This window comes from Camarhynchus parvulus, chromosome 2 (assembly GCF_901933205.1).
Source record: "Camarhynchus parvulus chromosome 2, STF_HiC, whole genome shotgun sequence".
Taxonomy (NCBI): domain Eukaryota; kingdom Metazoa; phylum Chordata; class Aves; order Passeriformes; family Thraupidae; genus Camarhynchus; species Camarhynchus parvulus.
In genome coordinates, this window is record NC_044572.1 from 44048710 (window position 1) to 44072466 (window position 23757).

Consider the following 23757-nt stretch of genomic DNA (forward strand, 5'->3'; position numbering starts at 1 on the left):
AAGTAAAGCAGAAACATCCACATGTCCAAGCTTGGCACTTCAGTCACCTGTCTATCGATGCAACAGGGAGTGCTTGAGGCTTGGTGCTCATAGTTTCTGGACTCATTAACTACATGTTCAGGAAGTGAATCCATAAAATTCATTAACCCTGGATAATGCATCAGTACTTCCTATGGTGCAGACATCAGCCCTGTGCTCTTATTTTTGCAGTGTGGACAGCAAGAGCATACTCCAGAATTAGTTCTGGCCAGAACACAGCTACTCCACATGCACACCCCAGGCAGCTGAGCCTGTGCTAAATCACCCGCCCTTTGGAAAGGCAGGGAGAAACACTGGCTCACCTGATCACCAATGTAACTTGTTTCATATGCAGTACAAAAAAATCATTGCTACAATTGCAGTGTACCATTATTTTCAGGGTCTGAAATGATTTTCTAATCAATTTTTTTACTGTTTTCCTCAATGCTGAGTTGCAGATGGTTTTTAACTCCCACTATCCTATTATTTTTAAATAAGAATGCTGTATTCTCACTGAAAAGCTGAGCGCCAAACCTCCTTTTAATTTGTTCCTCCACCTTTCAGCATTCCCATGTCACCCACTTTAGCTAAATGGGAGTTGTGTGATGCACCTTGGGGAGCAAATCCCCATAAACATGCAAACACTGTAACCTATTTATTTCTAAAGAGGAACAGCTGCACTATTACACTTGTTTCCTCAAAACAACCAGAAGATAATGGGTCCAGATTTGCCCTCAGCTCTGTTTCTGTAACCCCTGTGATTTCAGTGCATTGCAGGTGCCTCATGGATGGGCAGACCTTTGTGTCTTGTTTTGCCCTGATCGTTGTCAGAGCACCAGGGTGAGATTGAACCTGACAGGAAGCCTGGTGGCACAGGTGGACTGTGCAGGCTTTTTGTCTTAGAAGTATGAAGGAAAAATGGCAGAGCCAGCAGCTGGGTCCTCAAGAAATAGCTGTCTTTTGCCCACAGCACTTGCCCTTCATCACCATAAAAAACGTATTTCAGCATGTCAGTGACCCTTCCTTCTGGTGATCAAGATTTGGGCATTTGTGTCTCAGTATTTTTGTATTTGCCAGGAGAGCTTGAGAAGGAGCAAAACAAGTCATTCATGGCTCACTAGAGTAGTGAGTGCTTGCAGATTTTGACAGTGTGACAACTGAGTAATAAGATGTTTTCATATGGTGGCCCCGCATGATGTCCTCAGCATCTTCATGCTGTACTGGAGATTCCCTGTCCCAGGGAATGACATGTGAAACAGGGCAGTTACATGGTGTTTCATAACCACTGCCTTTGGCTAAGGATGCGCAGTTAGGCTGGTCAGAAGGTTTTCAAGTGAAAGCAATTTTTAGCTAAAAAGGGACTAGAGGTAAACCAGCTGCCTTTTTTTTTCCTTGTATTTGTCTGCGTATCTCACATGTAACAAAACAAGTTGGTTTGTAAGCACCTGATTCAAATTCCTCCTTGAAACCTCCAATATGAGCATTTGGAGCTGTGGGGTTTATTCCAGTGGCTCAGACTTTTAAAAATCTCATTTGATCCTATCAAAGCTGCAGAAGGCACAGTGTACAAGTGTTCCAGAGAATGACTGGATGGTTACAATGTCCCTGGGATGCCTAACATGGAGCAGGCTGCCCATCCTCATTCGTGTCTCAATGTGAAAGGCATAAATACATCAGATTATGTTAAAACCCCTGGGCAGGCTTTGTGAGCATGGTTCTGGCTGTAGTCTGGGCTTCAAGGTTCAGCTTGAAAGATGGGGTTGCCAAAGCAGATCGAGCAAGGATCTGGGAGAAGTCTTACACATATTCCCGATAGTCATCGTGTCAGGGTTCCTCTCTGTAAGAGATAAGGAACAGATTAAAATTTCCCTAAGCAGCCTATCTGATGCTAAGAGCAAAAATATCTCTTCTAGGAAAGAAGAAAGCCATAGTCCCACTCAGGAGCATGTGGGCTCTTCCAAGACTAATTTATGATGGAGGTGTGGGAATTGTAAATTACTTCTGTGGAAACAAAACCACTGTTACTGCTTCCTATTCATTTCTTTTTCCAGGCTCTTCCCCAGTTTTCACTTGTTCCTAATTTCCCCAAGAAAGTTCCTTGAGGGGTAGCAATGTACCTTTTAGGCTTGGCTCAGTCTAAAGGTGAATATTTTGAGAACTCTCAGCAAAAGCAGGCTGGCTGTTTTTATGATATGTGGGCATGAAGAGAAACCAGCTATTCCTATTTGTTCCGGTTGCAGCTTCTCTGACCTCATAACTCAAGAAGAGCTGATGCTAGGAAATTTGAACCCAGCTTGTTTTATAGACCTCAGTGATGAAGGAGAAAACAGTTCATGTCTGAGAAAATCAATTCAATATTTCTGGAGTTGGGAGCAATTAGAATTGAAGGCCAAATTTTGCTTTGAAATACTGCAGCACAGCCCTCCTGAATGCCAGTCCGAGGGCAGAGCTCATCCTGGCACAGTTTGTATATATTGATGAAGAATTTAATTTTTCCTAGAATGTTAAGCAGTGGTTGAAGGGAGGAATGTCAGATTTATTCTGCATGAAAGACTCAGTTCCAGCTCTGATGCCAAACTCTGGGCCAAAGTATAAACAATGTTAATTCAGCAAGAAGTAAATATCTCAGCCATGTCAATGGGAAGTCTGTGCAATGATCAGAAAGAGGATTTTGCCAGATACAAGCAATTAGCTTTTTCAGATAACTTTATTTATTCTGAAGATAATTCTTACATCCAGTGTTGCTTGGTAAGAAAATATGCCGTCTTCCATTCTTACTTTATTCTGTTCCCTTTTTCCTTCCTCTGTCTTGGGGTATATCCTTTGTTCTTCCTTCTTCTTTTCCTTCTTTAGAGCAATTCTCTGAGGCTGCTGCTGTCTGCAGAGGTTTCCCTAATATCTTACCCATTCCAGGGAGCAGAAAAGAGTTAATGCTGGAATTCAAGTGTCCTTTTGAGGCTTTGACTCAACACATTGGTGGCAGTAGAGAGAGACAATCTTTCCATTTTTACAAACCCAGAACACAGATACGGATAACATCTCATCAAAATATTGAGGGATTGGTCACATAAATCCATTGAGTAAGTTTGAATCAGCCTTTGATTTGGGTTTTTCATTGGGTGAATTTTGTTGTTTCTGTCAAGCTGAGCACTTGTGTGAAATTCCACATAAAATTCCTCCAGGTCTGCCCCCTTCATCTTCAAATAAGCTTCTTGACCTAAGAAAAAACACTCTAGACTGCAAATCATTAACGGGAACAGACAGATTAAAACCCCTTAAACCCAGAACGTATTTACAGAAAGTGGATTTTTCCAGCTCCTGCCTTTATTGAATTGTCACCTGCTGTATCAGGCAAACCGCAAATGAGCAGCTGTTATGAAATCAAGTCTTCCTACTCCTAAACCATTGAAAGACACCTCCACAAATGACCCAGCCATCCTCTGACACCTCATGACAAAAATCTCTGCTTAGTGTGATAGAGGTGTCCCTCCAGGTCTAGCTGAGGTCAATTTGTCAGCTAGGGCTCTGTTCAACCAGTTCAAAAGCATTCTACCTCTTGTGGTTTGGAGGCAGAGCACTCCATTCTCACACCTCAGCTGAGTGTCAGTTGTCATGACATATATTTGGTGTTAAGCAAATGTTGTGTCTTTACTTTGCACTAGGAGGCATCCTTTTAAATTGATTTTATATTCATAGGCTGCATGCCACGTATACATGGTAGAATATTTTACCATATATACAGATAATCCCTCCAAATGAGTAATTTTGCTCAGGGGCTGTAATAGAGACTCGCAAGGAGACTCAAATGCCTGGATTTTTATCTCCTCTCCTATTGGAGATGATGCTGTGTGGACACTTCAGACCCACCTCAGAATGCTCCATCTGATTCACAGTACTGCCTTCCTTGGGCAGCCTTTGTCGGTAGCTTTTTCTCAACTTCCAACAAATGAAAGACCTTGATATATATACTGGAAAAGGAGGCAAGACCTAAACTACAAGAGATTGCTTTTTTTTTCCTGATTTGATTTTTGATAAAAACGTGACCAAAATATAAAAATGAAATATAAATGTGTGTGTTAATTATAACAAGCACTGGTATGCCCAGACTTCTTCCCTCACAACTGCTATAATGTGCCTATGCCTGTGGGTGCACAGGAGGTGCAGAGAAAACTTTTCAGCATAATCATACACACATCACGAAAAGATATGTAAATAAAAACATCCCACAAGGTGCCAGCTAGGAATGGATTTGCATAGCTGCCACCAGCAACTCCTAGTCTGCAGGGTGAGTTTGATCATATTCATGCCTGTCAACAAATGAATGAATGAATGAATAAATGAATGGGTGAGTAATTTTTGTTTAAACAGAGATTACAATTGGTTATTTTGTCCCACCATCTAAAAATATTATTCGCTTTCTGCCGCCCACTTGTGTCCTCCCTTTCCTTTCTTCCTCCTTGCAATCAGCTCATTTGTTTGAGGCTAGTAGCAGCACTGGCTCAGGAGGGAGGTGTAGGGAGAAGCATGCACTGACATGATCCTGCTAATGGACTGTGCCACCAAGATAAGAGTGGAGCTCTGGAGGGGTCAGTCTGCACTGCTGGCTCTCAGGGTGTGGCAGTGACAGAGTGCTCTTGGCCTTGCAGCTGTCCAGCCACAGAGCCAGCCCCTGGATGGCTCCAGCTTGGCAGAGCTCTTTGGGTTTCAGTAGGGCCAGATGTCTCACACGAGCTCATGGTCAGGTCAGCTGCTCTACAGAGCCTGCAAGACTGTTGATATGTGTGTTGCCTGGACCACGAACTGAAAATGAAGGGTTAGGTGGGACCTGCTCATCCCACAGGTCCTGCTACTGGGAAAGCCAAATGAACCACTTCTGTCCATCCATCCATCCATCCATCCATCCATCCATCCATCCATCCATCCATCCATCCATCCATCCATCCATCCATCCATGTGGCTGGAGAGCTGTGTTCCACCAGCTCTTTACCTCCACCACTTGTGAATAATTAACACCCTCTAGAGTTAGATAGCCTTCATGGAATCACACAGAAAAAGTTTTAGCCTGCTTTAGAGAAAGATCTGAATCTTCATTAAAACTTAAAGGATTTTAAAGAATAATTTCTGCTGCAGCCTGCTAGTTTCATCCCAGCTAAGCTTTCCCCATGACTTTGTCCATATGGGCTGCAAGGGAGCAAGCAGGAAAGCCCTGATGCAATGTGCAACTGGCACCAGAGCTTGTGATGTCCTCCCTTTCTCACCAGACAGTTGTTTGGGAGCCACAAAGGGAGCAAGTTTTAAAATGTTTCCCTTTCAAGCAGCAGCGAAGCACAGCAGCTCTCTGCAAAGTGACTCAGCCTGCCCTTGGGCACATCTCTTTTGCTGCCATTCCAGAAATGATGCAGCAGAGCTCTCCAGCTGCCTCCTCTCCCCATCCTCCCCATCCCTGTCCTACACTCACATCAAGGTCCATCACAGGCAGCAAGATAGAGCTGTTCAGATAATTCAGTGCTACACAGACAGTCCTCTTATATCAGAAGGGTTTTGTTGAGGGAGGCTGTGCTCTTCCTGTGCCTCCAGAGGTGCTGTAGAGGTGACTGGCCAGTAAAGAATCAGTTAAAATCTCCCGCTCAAATAAAAGCTTGGTGTCAAATATTTTTCTTTCCAGTAACACCATATAAAAAAATATTTCTTTTGTTTTCAGGAATCATTTTTAAACTAGCTTGTAAGAATTGTTATCATATTCCCCTTTTAATCATGCTCTGCCAAGAGCAGCTGCACCAGAGGTGAAAGGGTGTTTGTGTCCAGCTGCTCCCAAGACCCCAGTGAGTGGGCAGTGACAGCACTGCCTCTGTTTCAGTTCAGGGTTGGGCTTTGCATGGCTCCCTCTCCTCCTCTCTTCTGGAAATATCACCTCTGGACTGACTCCAAACCTGAAGTGTTTTAGCCCTGTTAAATAATTATTGTGACAGTTATATGTCTCTTGAAACCACAGCTTATTAGGGAACCATAATTTTGGTCTGTGCCTTAGGTACATTCTTCACTTTTACCCTCCTTTCTCTCCTTTCTAAACTATTCCACATACATTTTTAACATGTGCCAAAGATTTCACATAGGAAAAGAGGGAAAATTTGGAAACAGCACTGGATAAGTTAGGTAATATGATGTAATTTCAGGGAATAAGTCTGGATATTTTTTCCACCCGCATGGTATGTGCCACGTAGCTTGGAAGATCAGTTAGTGCTTTGGACATGTGCACGGTAGCTTGATGATTTTTCAAGGAACTTGCTGGAAAAATGGAGTTAGCCAAGCCTGAACCCAGTGCAAAGAGATACACAGCCTTTGAACTTCAATTAGTAACTAAACCCAAAGATGAATCTGACTGTGGAAATTAAAAATATGTCATAAAAAAAGCCTGTAAAGCACCCAAGGCGCTGCTGATAAATATGGAACATTTGTGTCTTACAAAATGTATTTTTTCATAATTACCAGTATATGGATTTGTACTGTTCAAAGCCCAAACAGTGAATGTTCTGTGATGGATGCACAATAAAACAGGACTAATTGGAAGCATTAATTTAGGCAGAGACAGGAGCTGACATGGAGCTCTAAGAGATGCTTTCTATTACCATAGCAAGTACAAAGTGGTTGCCTGTAATTTGCAAGTTCAAATCACACCACCTTCACAAACAAATCATTGCAAACTGTTGCTGTGTCATTTTTTCCTCTTTCTGTTTTATTACACGTCTGATAAATATCTTGGACCCAAGGTCATCTTCAGGAAATAGTTGTAATGCAGTAGAAACGTTGCTGTGGGTGCTGCTGTGTTTCTGGCAATGTAATTGACAGTGAGTGAGCGTGCAGGAGCTGCTCCCAGCAGGAACACTTTTGAATAAATATACAATAAAGAAGCACAGAGGAATGGGAGAGTAATAAAGAGCTGTGTTCTGTACATCCCCCAAAGCCTCTTCTTTAGGCCTCTAAGAGCAGAGGTACACGTCAATTTTGCTGCTCCCCCTGCTTAATCTGCGTGCTCCCACCCCAGTCCCAGTTCAGTAAAGTGTGACCATGTGTGACACTTCTGGCATGGGGCTGATGCCACTGACATCAGATGGAAGCAGCTCTCGCTCCAGGGCCTTTCACAAGAAGTCAGATTCTGATTGTATGAAGATACAACCTTAGGCAGGTTTCTGGTTATCTTAGGGATTTCTGCCACTGACCTTGGTTCATGCCAGATCACTTGTTTTTAGCCACTATATACAAGTTACTGTTTGTATATACTTGGGCTGAGCAGCTGTTTTACATTTCTTATTTAAATCTCTCATTTGACTGAAGCACTGATTTCCAGAAAACAAAGTAAAGGGGGAAATTAAGCACCCAAATACCCAGCCAAGGTTGTGCTAAGCTATCAGGATGGCTTCAGATGGTCCACCCAGCACCCAGTTTTGAAAAGAACAAAAGATGAGCCTTTCCACTCCTTTGACTACTTCTTGCAATTCTTAATTGCCCTTAATCTTAATCTTATTTCTTACTCCTAATTTGGTCACTGGTCTTCAAATCCCAGCTGTATTTTACTTCTTCAGGTCCATTTACTGTTTCCTCTGTTCTCCTCTGAGAGTCATTTGTATGTTGAATAATCTTCCTAATTGCACAGGAGTTGTCCTGGATTTACACTGCTGCAGCAGAAGCCACCATCAGTCCCAGGGGACTTTTCCTGACACTGCTCTCTATGGTCCTGGAATTGGTACCTCAAGCAGCCCTTCTGTTATTTATTTCCATCCAGTCCTTTGAACCCATACTGAACAGGGCTGAAAGTCTGCACTTAAAATTATGCCCTTTGTATAATGCTTCTTGATATTCCTTCCTCTTGGTGCCCTGACCTTGGCTACGGCTATTGCCAGTGCATTCTCTTAGCCACGGTAGTTAATGCTAATGCAAGGACTAATGCTCCCCTGCAGCTTTAAAGCTGATGTGCCACACTTAGTGCTCTGTCTCCAAACAGAATTGCATCCTGATACTGCACTTTACTGTGGGAGTGATTTTGCTGTTCGGGTACAATGACAGCTGAGAATGCTTCAAAAGAGAGAGAGAGGGGGAAAATGTAATAAGGCAAAATTGTGACAAGACACTTTTGTCAGTATTATCATTGCATTTCATGGGAATGTAACATCTGACTGCCACACAGCTCTTCCAGCATCTGACGGGTGAGGACTCAGAGTGATGTTTAATTGTAGTTCATTCAAAGTGCTTGAACAGAAAGTTCTTTGTTTGTCAACAGCTCCACTGCGCCCTAGTTTCAAGATTATGTTTTGCATATTAATAAATTAAGTCCAGACCAAGGAAAGCCTGGAAAAGAGCAGTGTAGGCAGTAAAAACATGTTATTATCTATTTCAGAGATGAATTTGTCTTTCCAAACGCACCTCTGGGTATGTTAGCACTTGCACTGTTTCTAAGGAAACTACTCACAGCTGTGTTGGAAGTTTGTTGCCAATGCACCAGCAAATCTCAAGGCCTCTCTGAGGCCCAAGCAGTCACACATATTAAGGGCAGTGCAGTGAAGCCAGGTGCTACCACTGAGGTAGGCACTGACACTACCAGAAATCGAATGTCCCTGTTCCATGGCTGGCATTTTTGCATTCCCACCAGAAAAATAAATCAATAGCCTTCAAGAGCAGAGCAGCTGGGTCACGGGGCAGAGGCACATCTCCCTGCAAAGCGCTAGGACAAACACCTCAGCACTTGGCTCCTGCAGTGCTATCCCAGTGTGGGACACCCATGTACTGTAAAGAGGTTTCTGAGCACTTGGTGCTCTCGGGAGCCACCCAAGGTTGCTGCACAGCTCTGCACAGCCACACTGCTCTTGGAGGGGAGGTGGGGCAGGGGACAGATAGGAGAGCAGCCACCCTCTATTTTGCCTTCTGATGCCAGCTCACATCAGCAGTAGCTGAAAAATAAGCACTGTGCTTTCGGAATTATGTTATAGCCTGACTGAAATGAAATGAGGCTCCCAGTGTAGTTTCTGGAGGGGGAAGGAGAGAGATAAGATGTCCACATCATATCACCAACAACATTACTGGTATTAGCTAAACAGAAGTCAAGGATGAATGAGCATTGGGGCTGAGCTAACTTTCACATGAAGAGAGGATCCCTGAAGGGCTGTGTGCTGACAGGGCAACATGGAAAAGCTGGTACACTTAATCTCTTCACAAGGGCTGCTCTGTGAATAATCAGAAGTTGTTAGGGTTGTCAGTCCAATTTCCTTCCAAAATAAAATTAAGTGTGGAGGTGATGACATATCAGAAATGGGTTAAGTAAATTCTTTCCTGAATATAAATAGAGGCAGGTTTAACCAGAAAGGAGAGACAAAATATCTAACCTGTAAAGTACTGTGTGAATAATGCTGCAGTAGGGGACCTGCACATTATTATTGCTGTAATTCTGAAGAGTTATTCTGTGTTGAGGGTGTCAAGTGCCAGCCCATCATGTGTAAGGCAGGGTGACTTAATCCACTATGAACACTTAAATCATTGAAGGTAAATGATGCTTCAGACATGCAATATATTCCCGTGGAAGGACAAGACCAACACATGTTCAAAATTGCATTCCAAAGCAGCACACACATAGTTGGTAGTGTATCTTCTCTTTCTTTTTAATGCAAATAAGGATGTAAAAAGAGGCCATCCACACAGAGAAGTGAAACATTTTACTTTGTTGTGTAACTGCCTTAATGCTGAATTGCAAATACAAATTGCAAAGTGAATGAACTGCAGAGTTGATAGAGCAGATTTTTATAAAGTGAGATCCTCTTCCTAACCTCACATGTATTTCCATTTATATTACTCATCCCCTGACTAATCAAATACTTTGTGTCATTGTGTCATCTCACCCTTCTGTTCCTTGTGTATGATATTGAGTATCTCCACCTCTTGAATCGAATTCAGAAGCAGTAACACTGAGTGAAATACAAGCAGAGGACTCCTGCTCTCATTAGCAGAAATTATATCCAGCTCCTGCTGTGACCTTACTTATAACTATATATGATTTACTACACCAGCTTGAACCATCATTCCTTCTAGACCAATACCCAGCTCCAAAGCATGGCAAAAAATCCATATCTCAATACCTGTGCAATCTTGCAATTCACCTAATGGAGCAAAAACCCTATTCTTCATCTCTGCAGCCAGCAGCTGATATTTTCAAGAAGGGAATTTGTTCTTCCCCTTTTATCTTTGTATGTCCTAATGCAACATGCACCTCTGACATTCTGGAGTTCCAGGCATGCACCTCTGTTTTTTTGCGGTGCAGGGCCTTTGCTGACCCCTCTGGCCACAAGCAGAGCTCCTTGGAGAGTAGCTCACAGAGCATCCCTGTGGGTCAGTGTGGATGGGCCATGATGAACATCCAGATTATTCTGAAATCAGCTTTAGCTGAAGCCAGGTTCAATTCAAGACTGCAAAGAGACAATACAAATTTTTTCCCAGAAGCCAAAGGAAAGCTGTCTCTAGTCTGTAGGAAGGACATGTAGAAATGAAAAGTAAGAGCTCACTTCTTTCCCTAGCAACCTTACATCCACTCCAGAGGCCTTGGTAGCCTGTATAATGCAGCAGATAATAAAATCAGATAATAAAAACAGCACATTACAACCTTTCTGGCTGATTTATGTGCAACCTTACATCCTCGTGCTGTTCTCACAGGAGAAAATCTGGACATAGAAACGTTCACTCCCTATTATATCCCAAGTCCATCTTGGGAGTAATTTCCATTTACATCTGACCTTTTGTATCCCCAAACCAGTCCCCAGTCCCCCACACCAGAATTGCTGACTCCCTTGATCCTGACCTGGTTTGCTTTTCACTTGCCCAGACGATAACCTGGGTCTATAAATAACTTGCACAATCCTCCCCTGTCCCCTGCCCATTTACTCACTCTGAGGCAGTGTCCCTTTTCCTTCAACTGGAAATGATCAAAAAATCAGAATAAAGCTTTCCTGCAGGTAAATATAGTAATTACTTTCTAATTGTGTCTTACCTGCTCATATAACAAATCAGTGCAAGCTCCTCATTACCAGCTCTCATTGGAGATCAAGCACAAGGATAACCAGGCACTTGGAAGTAATAATGTGTTTGAAGGGGGGCATAAGTAATAAATCATCCAAATTGCTTTCAATGAGCAGATGAAATGACGGAAATACCTTCAGGGTTTATAGGAGTTAGTCAGCCTGTGCATTACTACAGCCTTCCTCCTGGCTGCAATATCAGTGTTTCTGTACCTGCAGATGGAGAATTTAAGCACAGCTTTTGCAGGTAGAGGAGAAGAAGGTCTGCACTGTCAAAGCAGAGGATCCACAAGTGGGGGGCTCTGCTCTGCCTCACCAGTTGTCACACAGTGTGTTACAATATTTGAAATCAGGATCAGGAGTTAGTGAAAAAGATAAACATAGGGTGGATGGAGGATGGATAGACAGGGTCTGTTCCTTTAAATGTTTCCTTAGAAAAGACAAGTTGAAATGACTGTGCTGCAATGAAAGAGTAACTTGAGTCCAGAAAAAGCATCCTTGATTGATAGATAAGTCAGTGTAAATTACTTGGAGCTGGAGGTTTAGTCCTGAAGAAATTAGGTTTGGAAGAGATATATCATCTGGTGCTGGAATCAAATGCCTTGGACTTGGTTGCCTCCAACAGCAAGTGGAAGGATTTTGAAAGGAGTGCAGCAGGCACAAGAGCTGTGTGATTTTGGAAAAAGGTTTATGCATGAAGAAGTGGCTCCTACTTCCTCATGCTACCCACCACTTTCCAGTTCAGCAGGCCCCAGACATCTTGCCTTGCAGGGGCCAGGAGCAGCTGATCTGTAGTGTGCTGTTTCTTTGAGAGGCAGCAGCTCCAGTTTCAGCTGAATTAGTGTTTGCCCACTTACCCTCTAATATGGGAAAGAAAAATGCTTCCTAATGCATCACCATGGAAAAGCTGTCAGGTCCTGTTCTAGTCCACTCTTTATGCCAATGTAGTGTTGCTCTATAGAGCTTGTTGTTCACTTGATGTTCTGTAAAAGCTGGTCCTGAATGTCCAAAGCAGTGTGATTTCATCTCCTGGAAAGTATCTACAGGGACTTCATTTCACCTTTTCAAACATCACTTCTATTTATCCCTTTATGGTTTGCTTTATGATGATGCAACCTAAATAGGTAGAGGGATATGAGGTGAGATTCCTCTCACCTAGTTTTCATCACCTGAAGAATGGACATCAAATTAAAACTCATCATCTTCAATGTGACCTCTTTTGCTAAAGCAGGAGAGGAGCCTCTCTGAGGTACTAGTCAGCCTCTGGATGGAGTGAATTGCCTGCCAGAGCCATGGCTACCTTCAACCAAGCATGTAACTTTTACATATGTGAAGTTACTCACTGTTTGGGGAGCTTTCAGAAATCTTTTTAGGATGGCTTTGAATCCTCCCTTCCCCTTTCTTATCAGTGCTTGGGAAATGGACACCCTGGCTTGAGTTAGCATCAGTGACACCAACTACCTCCTCTCTTTGGCAAGGTCCTATTTTAAGCTTTTCATCTGAGGCCACAGCTATTTGTGTCATTGTCAAAACTCTTCAAAAGGTCTGGTGACATTGATGGTAGGTCTCTTAGAAGCCAAAGGTTCTGCAATAGCATAAATAGGATCAGCAGCACTAAGTGAGGTGAAAGAAAAGCCAGCTGCACATCCTTTCTGTCTCCCTTGGCAACAGCATCCTGCCAACAAAAACTGCTGCCAAGTCAAGGCTGGAGAGGAAGGGATGTGCATTTGCAAAGCTGGGGCTGGACAAGCTTTGTGTGAGGGGGGAGCTGTCAGACCAAGGAATGCTCTCGTGCTTTTAAAAATATTTTTGGTTTGTTCCATGTGTTTTTGGACAAGGGAATACACAGAGCTCCTGTCCTTATGAAGAGTTTTCATCTGAAATTCCAAACGACAGTCTTTGCAGTTTTGGACTGTATGTTTCCATCCATGACAGCGCTCAGGGAAGAAATCTGTGGTGAATTACTACTTACAGATGTGGCAAATTCCCCAGTAAAGGTTAAAATACGTGGCATGGTTCTCTTGTTACGCCAGCTGCAGCTTTGTGCTAAATCATTGTTTCAGCAGCAAACTCTTAATCAGCCCCGAGTTCTAGAAACTGCTAAACAAGCTGATATTTTAAGGACCTTTTCTTTTTTATAATGCACTAAATATCTTTATTTAGAAAAACCTTCAGATTGGAAACAGTAAGGGCAAAAAGTGAACTGCAAATGGCAGAGAGAAAAGGAACATCATCACAAAAGCACAGAAATGCAAAGCAGACCTAAGATTATTATTTATACTCTGTTTTTCCACATCCTTCATGAAATTATCAAACCTGTGAAGACAGAGTTTGTTGTGGGTGAAATATGCTTGTGATATATGCACCTGCCTACTCTCCTGATAGGGACTTTTGTCCCCAAAAATCGGCATTGGCCTCACTGTCAGAGTCCCCATAGCTGCGAGTGCTGCCAGATCTCAAACCCATTGTCACAACATCACTTCTTACAGATTTGGCCACAGCATCAAAAAAGAAGTCTGGTGGCAGCATACTTATTTCCAAGGCCTGGGAAAAAATTAGAATGTTGTCACTTGGTATGGTAAGAGAGAAGAAAGAACTGGCTTTTCTCTCTAGAAAAGTATTAGGAATTTATTTTGTGAGGAGCCCCTGTAACAAACTGCTTGGGCTGTTGCAGGAACTCTGAGTCAAAAACGCTCAAGAAGCCCCCAAATTGTTGCTCTCAACATTTTCCTGTGCCTTTTGAGGGATTGGTGTTTTGCTGCCCAGGACACTTTTTGTGCTCTCCAGGCAGCGTGTTTTTCCAGACAGCCAGCTGTGCCAAAGAGACAGAGAGAAACTAAAAAAATAAAAAATAAAATAGAAGAAATGGAAGAAGGGAGGCAGGATTATGACTTCAGTAATCATGGGATCTGTGAAGTTCTTTCTGGTTATGAGTTGAAATTGCCCATTCACCACCGAGGAGTGAAGAAATAAAATACAGAGTGAGCATTTTGATGCCAGGGAAGGAGAAGGAGAGAGGGTGATCACTATTTCATTCCCTGTATTTTCCTCTGACAGGAATATTAATATCATTAGAGATAATTGAATAAGTGGAAAGGCTGGTGGAGGTGCAGAAGCAGGAGGCAGATCTGTAAAATCTATCCGCACACAAAAAGCTAAGCACTGCTCTGGAGGGAGGGCACTCTGCCTTGGAGCAGGGACTGAACAGCCTCGCAAGGGCATGCAGCTGGGGTGCTTGTTGCTGTTTTGTTCCCGGAAAACGAGAACTGCCAGCAATCCTCTGGCATCTGAATAGACTCGTGTCAGACAAACTGTATCTGGACTTGATGGGAAACCAAGCTGGAATACCAAGCAGCCCTTGGATCTGATGGCAGAGAGGGGGACTGGCTCAGTTAGTAATCTTGCCTTGCAGTTGCAAAGGTACTCCATAAAGGAGTGAGCCCTCTCGCTGCACAGCCCTGCAAGACACGCCTGCCTGGGCTGTCTCTGTCCTCATTCCTTCAAACCAGTTCCAACAATAACAGCAACTCCTGCATGGAACTGCCTCATTAGAGAGATGTATTTTTCCTTTTTCCACTGAGAGATGAAGCTTCCAAATCCTTGTGATGTGAGCAGGTGAGGATGTCTGCTGACAAGTCCAAATGATATTTTCAGGTAAGTGCTTACCTTGAACGAGCAGCTAGAGTCAGGCTCTTTCTTTTTATTATCCTCTTCTCAGTAATTACTGTTGCCCTGATTGTCAGTAAGCCTTTTTACAAGCTTGAACAGCTCCAGTATCTGTATATATTTAGCTGAGCAGGGGATCTAAATAATTTCTAAAGCACCTATCCCTGTAGTATCTCTGAGTCTTGAGTGCAGTGTTAGAAGGAATTGGGAACTGCTTGCTCTGTGACTACACTACACTGTTCTTTTTGTAGCACCTATTGTTTAACTCTCTGGAGGGCCAGAAATTAATTTTGATTCACAAGCTCACTCTCTCAAAGTCTGTGGTGTAAATGCATTTTAAAGCAGTAATAGTAGTGGTCTGCAATGTTTTTGTATCTTTAAAGGACCGTGACTTCTTGCCACATGAAAACCATAACTGCTGTTACTGTTGTTGCACAGAGAGTGTCAGCAAGAGCTGCTTAATTTGTGTTTGTACATGTGATTTCCAGAGCTTCTGCTGATGCTGTTTAATGTTACTGTAAATAGAGCTGTTACTCTGTGTGTCTCATTCCCTGCGTTTTACCAAATGCTTGTGTGCTGAATTTCAGGTTGATCACTCATCTAATACCAGGGAAAACAGATAATAACTTGTAAGTTAATATCTGGGATTTCTGGCATGACAGATAGACTTTCAGAGAAGAGAAATTTTCTATGCAGAGTAACCTACTTTTTCCCCTCAGTTCTGCAACCAATCACAGAGATTAAATTTGCTTAACTCCTTGTTTGTACAAAGGCTGCTTTATTGTGAGTGAAAATCGTATTGCTTAGACAGACCACAAAGAAATGACCATAACAGAAGTAATAATACACACTTTGTGCACAGGTTCCACTTATTAAAGATTCATTTTGCTCCCTGTAACATTTTAGGTTTGTTGAGGGACACATGAGAAGTTATTAATGTCGAGAAGAAAGCTTTTGTTGCAAAAAAAGCTGTTGTTGTTGTTGTTTGAAGAGGTTTTGTACAATCTTGTCTTGCTGTTACTAAGTCAAGACAGGAGCACAGAGAAGCTTCAGCCTCCCTCACTGTGGCCATGTGCACCCAAGCTCTGGGTCTGTAGATAATGGGTCCTTTGTAGGACAGCTCCCGTTGCTTTCCTTGCCCACGGCAGTCTGAAATAATGAGTCCAGCAGTAGGTCTCTGCACAAAAAGCTCTTCCTGACTTCCTAGAGCAAAAATGTTTGCCAAGTACTGCTCAGGCTGGCTCTGTTTGTCTTGCTGCAAGGTCCGAGGTAGCAGAGGCCAGAAGGGGTCAAACACCAGACTGAGCTTGTTGTGCATTTTCATTTACTGTAGAAAATGTAAATGTGCAGCTCAAAAGTTTCCACTGTATCTCCGGCAATTAGGACTCGATCCAAAGCTCACTAAAGTCATTGGGAACCTTTCCACAGGCTTTAGAACAGGAGTTACATAAGTTTGTGTTGTTTAAAGGGGGTGCCTCAGGGAGGCTGAACGCATGAGCTGACTCGACAGCCACATGCCTGCTCTGCCCTGTCATGCAGAAAGGCTGTTCTCGAAGTGCCCATGAAGTGTCCCGTGCAGCACCAGGCAGCATTAACTCCTCAGTGAAAAAACCTTCTAATGCTGTCCTGGGCCAGGACACTGGCTCCTCACAGAGCCTCCAAAAGTCCAGAGATAAAACAAAGAACATAAGCTGCTGAGGCCTGAATTGCTCATTTTTTCCATTAAGGAGGGACACAGTTCTGTTGCTTGTGTGTGAATAAAAGGGTCACAAGGAGGTTTCCAAGTGGTAGAACCCTGAGGATTTCATAGTCTAGGAAAGTGAAGTACTCCTAACCCCAGACTTTTCTGAGACTCATTGAAGACATAAACCACAGTCTTTTAAAGCATTGCTGTAAAGGAATAGCTTCATTTCCTTCACATACACAACTATACACACCATTTCCAGGCTCCTCATGTGAGTGTACAGTGGGAAGAAGCACTGCAGGGAGATCCTGTTGAGATTTGAACCATTGCACCGTGTTGTCAGGAAGTTTTTATGGCTAAATGCAGATCCACACCCTCTGTGTACATTCTGCTGTCACTCTGCTGCGTTTCATCCTTGAGTTAATTCATTTTGTACCTAATATGCCCTTCCTGGTGCACTGTGCACTATGCAAGACCACAGTTCGCACCACAGAGATGTCAGGTCAATCAGCCTTCTTATTAGAGTTGAATGGATTTAATGTAGCCATAAAATTAGGCTCCAAAAGCATGAATTTGACACATAGCATTTAAAACACAAACCAGTTTGGTCTGTTCTGACCCTGAGCTCCTGTACCTTACAAATGGCCCCTTATGAAAAAAGATAATGGTGTGAGCTGACCCTTGAAAATACTATTATTTGCTATAATGTGCTTTCATCAGTCTGTATTACTGTTGTGCCAGCAGATCATAAGGACTGCCAGCCCTTACTCCAGAGGGCTCATGCTCTAAGTGAAATCAGCTCCAAGAGCCTTAGGTGGCCAAAAATGAAGGACTGCACTTTGAACATTTGCTATCTCACCTGGAATATCAAAGTTTGGCAAGGAGAACTTGATAGCAGCCAGAAGGCTTCCTTTCAGTGGTAGTAGAATTGAAGGTAAGCTGAGGCACCAGAAGACAGCTGGCATTGTGCCCACTGTGGTCCTTCACTTAGTATGGGTGCATTTGTGAAGCACAGAGAGAGGGAAGAAAAGGAAAGAATGTCACAGGTGCTGGAAAAGTCCATTTCTGGGACAAATGCCTCCGGTAACTGAGTACAGAAACTTAGAATATAATTTTCCCAGGCTTAAGCCAAAGTTGCCAATAAGGGCAGTCCAGTATCAGAGAATTCAGTAAGACCCCCACTTTGTAAGACTTTGCCTATTCTCAGTGATAGAAATGTAAGTGAGAGCTCTGGGCAATCAAGTCACTGCAAATCCAGACAGAACATGCTTGGGTGATGATGCAGAGCATCTAAAAATACCATTTCCAGCTTTACTTCTGCTTTCCAGCAAATTAATTCTACTTAAGAGGGCCAACAAAACCCACTGTGAAGTCCTTATCATCAGCTGTTCCTCTCTAAATATAGAGCACTGGCTATTTTTACAATTATCTGCTAAGCTGAATATTTTTCCAGTAGTTAGGGGCACAGATTAGCTCTGGTGGTTACTGAAGGAATTACTGTGGACCATCCAACCAGCAGAAAAAATGTCCTAAAAAGCTGTAACTTATAAGGCCACAGTGGCTTTGCAGAGGCTTTTAAAGCAAGAGTGGCAGGTGAACAAAACCTGACTGCCACAACCTGGGATGGCCAAATGTCATGGGAGTTATTGTTTACTGCCAGATAAATTACTTCTGATGTAGTATTTCCTATAAATATTTATTCATACTTTCCAAGCCACCTAAAGGTACGAGGTAAATGCATCTGGTTTCCCATGCTGGTGTGCGGTGACCTGCTACCACAACAGATTGCCCCAGAGAGACTATAAAAGTTTATAGGGGCAAGCCTCAGATTTATCAGTATTTCAAGAAGTGGAGATGGATATTAGGTGGGTTTTCAGCAAAAGATCAGGGTTTCTAGCCCCAGGGCACAATGTGCAGGAAAGCTGACAACTTCTTTATTCCTTCAGGAATATCCTGGAGAAAAACTGATCCAATAGTGATGGGGTTTTTATGTGTGTGAGGTGTGAGAGAAGGTAGTTACACAAAGAACATCCAAAAATTTTAATAGGCATTACAATCATTATAATCTAGTATCTCATAATATCTGCCAATACACTTTATCTTGTGTGCTCAGAACAGCAGGCCCAAAGTTTCCTGCACCATTATCTCTACACACCAAATCCAAAATAAATCGTCATCCTTTCCTCTTTGAATGTGTTCCGTTGCAGCAACTTGTCTTGGCTTGAAATATTAGCCATATGGACACTAGAATATCTGCTTTGACCTTGACCTCAGAACAGGCACTGCCAAATATGTGAGGATAACTCCTGCCTTTTATTTCCAAGAGTGATGCTCCATGGGTACAGCCCGATCTTCTCTCCTGGTTGCATTTCAGTGTAGAGAATTCATGGGTTTTAATTTGAATAGGTGTTCTGCTAAGACCATATTGTCTGTGGCTGGCTAGGAACTGAGAAGCAGTATCCCAGATGATGGTTTATTTGGCAGAGATATTTATTCCAGAAATTAAAGAAAAAAGAGAGCTAATTTTAGCATCAGGCAGTGGAAAGTGTACTACTTGTAATTGGCTCTCACCATGTTATTTAGTCAGTGTTTTCATCTTCTGGATACTCTTCCAAGTAACAGGAGTCTGCTGGGGGCAAGATGAACTGAATTTTTTGGTTGCAGAGCTCTGCGCTTCTCTGGTTCAGAAATGATGGGTAGTGATCACAGTAGAACATTTAGCTGGGTAAGAGGAACAGATGCTGCTCTTTCGGTGAGTTTTTGCTACGTGTATTGCAATGATCATGCATGGGTGTGAACAATACTCAGGATTCAGAATAAATTCATTTCATCATATTTGCATTTGCCCAACATGAAACAGAATCAAGACCAGCAGACACCTAATCAGAGATCTTCTTTCATTTTCCCAAGTCCCTGTCTTCCTTTGGCCCATAACAGACATTCCCAAAGAGTGTAAAACTAAATGGCATAACAAGACTCATGGAGAAAGCTGGCCAACTAGGAAGGGTAGAACAGGGGGTAGGAAGGCACTCCACAGTCCTGGCTGGAAGTTGATCATCACCCAGTTTGGAGTCCTCCAGTTTTGACAAACTCATCTCCCTGATTTGTTAAGACCATGACAACATTTTTCACCTCAACGCTGCTGGTTGAAATCCACACTAGCACAGTGCTAATGGTGCCATCTGATGATGCTCAGTGGACTGTGCAAAATGGTTTTATTCCATGTGCTTCCTGGTAGGCAGAGATCCACATTACACTCGACAGCTTCAACATATGGAAATGGTGACATGTGATTGATGTGGTCCCTGCAGGTCACGCTAACTCAGGGCGTATTAGCCCTGCATCCTGGGGAGGCTTATGCTACTGCAGCTGCCCACCTCCATTATCTGAACTAGGAATAAATGAAAGAATTGATGTTCCCAGCGGTGTGGATCTGGCACCTCATGAAATTATATGCAGCACTGAGGGAGGTGGGAGGCAAAGTTCACACAATTCAACCCCACAGCACACGTGAGCACAGAACAGGTTATAACCAAACTTTGGTTATGGGTGCGAAGGGCAGTTGTGCCAGATCACAATATTCACAATGTTTTTTAAAACAACTGGGATAGTTGTGTTTTCTTGTTAATTTTTGACATTTGGAGTGACTAGATTTCCCAAAGTCACTAAGTAAAGCACAGCATGTATAACCCAGGTAGCCCTCTCATCAGACATCCCTTCTTGACCTAATTTTCAGCAAGGCCTAAGCAGCTGCTCTTTCAAAAAACAGATTGCTTAATGGCAGCCAGGACTGGAGGCAGCCAAATTTAGGATTTTGCAGCCAAAGGAGTGAGCAGACTAAGGTTTTCCATAATGATATGGACGTTCATCTGGACACCTCCTGGCTGTGACGAAAATGAGGACGTCTGTTGTTTCTGTCCCTGAAATGTAGGATGCTTTTTAGCTTCTCCTGGGAAATCACCTGCCTATGGCATTTTAAAGCTTGAGTCAATACTGCGAGGTCCTCTTTTTGCCACAGAAATTCCCTGTAGTCTTGCTCATCATTCTCATGACCATGGGGTCAGCACAGCTCCTGCAGATTTGTCCTTCTCTTCCTACTTTCGCAGAGAACCAGACAAAGTTGGATGTTAACTCTTCTGTCCTTCTGCAGAACACGGAAGATATTCCTTCCTGCCAGATACACAAGCCATGCTGTCCTTATCCACTGCTTCCTCCCCAGTATCTCACCCTCTTTTTGTGTTTTTTCCTCAGGTGTTCTACTGATCTTGGCACTGACAGAAGAGCTGGTGTTTTCTGTTCAGGTACTGTCTCCCACTGTCTCCTCCTCTCAGGGCTTCCCGATGAACACTACAACTGTCACAGCCATGGGAACAACACCTCACCACAAAGACCACCACACAGCAGAGCCCCTTCCCACGTCTGCTCAAGCCATGTCCCACCCCATCAGCCCCATCAGCCTGGTGGAGAAAGCCCCTTCCACCGGGCAAGAGCGAGAGAGTGGCCCTCGCATCGGCAAGAAGGAAACTTACCATTTGTACAACCAGAGTGCTTTGTACTCAGGACAGTCTCGCCCCAAGGGGAAAATATTCCAGGTTTTCAAAGGCAACTTCTCAGAGTCGACAGAGCCTTACCTAAAGACGACCCTGCACTCTCCCTTCCCTACCCTGAGGAGCCCTTTCACAGACCACCCGTTTCAGTCCCTGACCACAGCATCCAGTGATCCAAATGGAATGGGGCTGGCAAGAACTACACACTCAGACCCTTCTCCCCACCACAACTCCTCGGGAAGCCTTAGGGAAGCAGAGCGAGGGGATGGGACCAAGGTAGCAGTGCAGGAGGCAGATTTTGCCACCACAACTGCTGGACCATCAACTGATCCTGAAGCAGTGTCGGTGCCTTTTAAACCCACCCGCTATGGCACGTGGGATATGCTGAGCAAAAACAACTCTTGGGTAACCTTGAATCTCAGTACAAATGTCCCTCTGTTTGCTGGCTCTGGATCTGCTACAGCAGCAGCTGGTCACTCAGTTCAGACCAGTTTTGATGTCAGCATCTCGTCCTCGGCAGCGGGAGACCCCGAGGGACTGACTCCGACGCAGCACGGCGAGGTGACCAATGCCACGTCACCAGGCAGTGCTCTCTCCTCAGTGCCTGCCACCAGGTTGTCCAGCCCCACCTCCACAGCTGGCTCCACTGCCACCGGGAACTTCCTGAACAGACTGGTTCCTGCTGGGACCTGGAAACCAGGTGTGCAAGGAAACATCTCCCATGTCACCGAGGGGGACAAACCCCAGCACAGAGCAACCATCTGTCTCAGCAAGATGGACATTGCCTGGATCATTCTGGCTATCAGTGTCCCTATATCCTCATGTTGTAAGTTAATTGTCACTTTATTTTGCTTTCTCTTTCCTTAATATTCAGATTTTGGCCCACAGTTCAAGGACTAGCTGGAGACCTAACAGAGGCAGGTCAGCTTGGCATGGATGAGATGCACAGACATCACATTCACTGACCAAAGTGTTTAACTTCAAAATGCAGGACTAAAATGTTACAGTCAAAGCATACTCACTCTATTGCTATTAAAAATCTTATGGGGTAACACTCCGCTTGAGGGTGTAACACAAGCCTGAACAACTCTAGAATATGAGGCAGCTTTACTCCAAAGTGTTTAAGACAGTGATCAAAAACTTGATCAAAGACAGTGATTCTTTTAGACAGCAATTTGTTTATCTAGGAACTAGTATTTGCTGCCCTGAAATTGGAGTTAAAAAGCCCACTGCTAACCCAAAGGATTAACAACATCTGTAATGACTAATAATTCAGGAAACACCAGTTTTCCAGTGCAATAAAATCTTTCATTGCAGGTAGTGCATGAATTATCAGATTTTAAAATCTGATAACCAAAGCGCTGGTTTCCTCAATTTTAATTCCAATTTACAGTTGCCAAAGGAAGAGAAAGAAACCTTGGCCTTCAGACACCTGGAGTCAGCCATCTGCAGGACCAGGGCAGGTTGGGTTTCCAGGGCTGGCTCAGGGTCTTTTTGTTTGATTCAATTACAAAAAACACATGGGAAATTATGATCAAGCTTGTGAGTGCTTGCCAGGATGTCTCGTACCTAGCTGGGTTGTATCAGTTTGGTGGGACAACATATTCTTCAGAGTCTCACTGTCATGGGGTGTGATTATTCTGAGCTATCTGGAGTGAAAAAAAAAACAAACTTTTCCCAGCCTTTGCTGCCTGAGGAAACACAAAGGGGTAGCAGCCAACAACACAGAGTATTAATGCTGTTAGCTGCCTGAGCCAGTCTCACACACAGCTTGCTCCAGCCAAAAAGGACAGTGCTGCTCTCTCCTGCTCTTTCTCATGTGCAGGCACCTGATCCTGTCCCTCTTCTTCTGCCTGAGCCCGACTCTTCACCTCCCTGAGACACTTTCAGACACTTGTTAAAGTGGCAAAAAACTATTCACTTTACTCTTTGGTACTTTCTGTCCACCCAGTGAGCTGAATCAGCTCCCCACAGAGTCAGATGAGCCTGAGACCCAGAAAGGATGAGGCTGCAGGAATGCAGACCTGGAGAGGGGACCATACTAATCCTTTCAGCAGCTGCAAATTATTGGATTGGGTCAGCATGTTTGTTAGATTCACACCTCTGGGACCATCAATTCTGCTATTCCCAACTTGTTAAAACCACAAGCGAGAACAAAGATTAAGGCTAAAAGATGGGAAATCAAAGAGGAACCAAAGCAGAATTTGCATGTGCATTTCTCTGCAAGATGGAGAGGAGAAACTGGCACTTAGCAAGCATGTGGTCAGAAGCAGCAATATTTGATGATTTGATGAACTATGCCTTGTCTGTCCATCAGTAGAACTAGAGGATCAAATAAATTTTGCCGAGAATTACATTTTGGGCCAATATCCATAAAGAAAGCTGAGCTGGATAGAAAGCATCTAAATACAAAATAAGAAGTATAAAACCATATAACACGAGCGTGGGAAGTATAGCCAGTGGGTAAACTGGTCTCTGCGTGCAGGGTGCCATATATGAGCTGAATAATAATGATAGCATGTTAGCACTTTTCTTCACTTTTGTGCCATTTGTTCATGTGACTGCCTATTCTGGTTCTTGTATTCATAAGCTACATTTTCAAAAAAAAAAAAGTTAAATGCTATTTTGAAGGTTATCTGTATCAGCTCTAATACAACTGAGTGTTTAAATAATTCAAGCATTTAAGTCTTGCTCTCAAGACCAGATTCCTGAGGATGGCCTTCATTGGGACTCCCCTTTTAAAATCCAGGGATCCCCGGATCTATTTCAGAGCTGAAACGAACGGCAG

At 43.4% G+C, this 23757-nt stretch overlaps 1 protein-coding gene across 5 annotated transcripts in view; it reads left to right on the plus strand.

Annotated features, from left to right (window-relative positions):
* Positions 1-23757, plus strand: part of TMEM108 (transmembrane protein 108) — a 162602-nt gene that overhangs the window by 130925 nt on the left and 7920 nt on the right. For 4 of the 5 annotated variants that reach the window (XM_030971366.1, XM_030971367.1, XM_030971368.1 and 1 more), the window contains exon 4: positions 20674-21795. In XM_030971366.1, the coding sequence (XP_030827226.1) occupies positions 20674-21795 (1122 nt within the window). Of the gene's footprint in view, positions 1-14510; positions 14727-20673; positions 21796-23757 lie in introns of those variants that run through there. The other variant, XM_030971370.1, reaches the window with a different exon arrangement.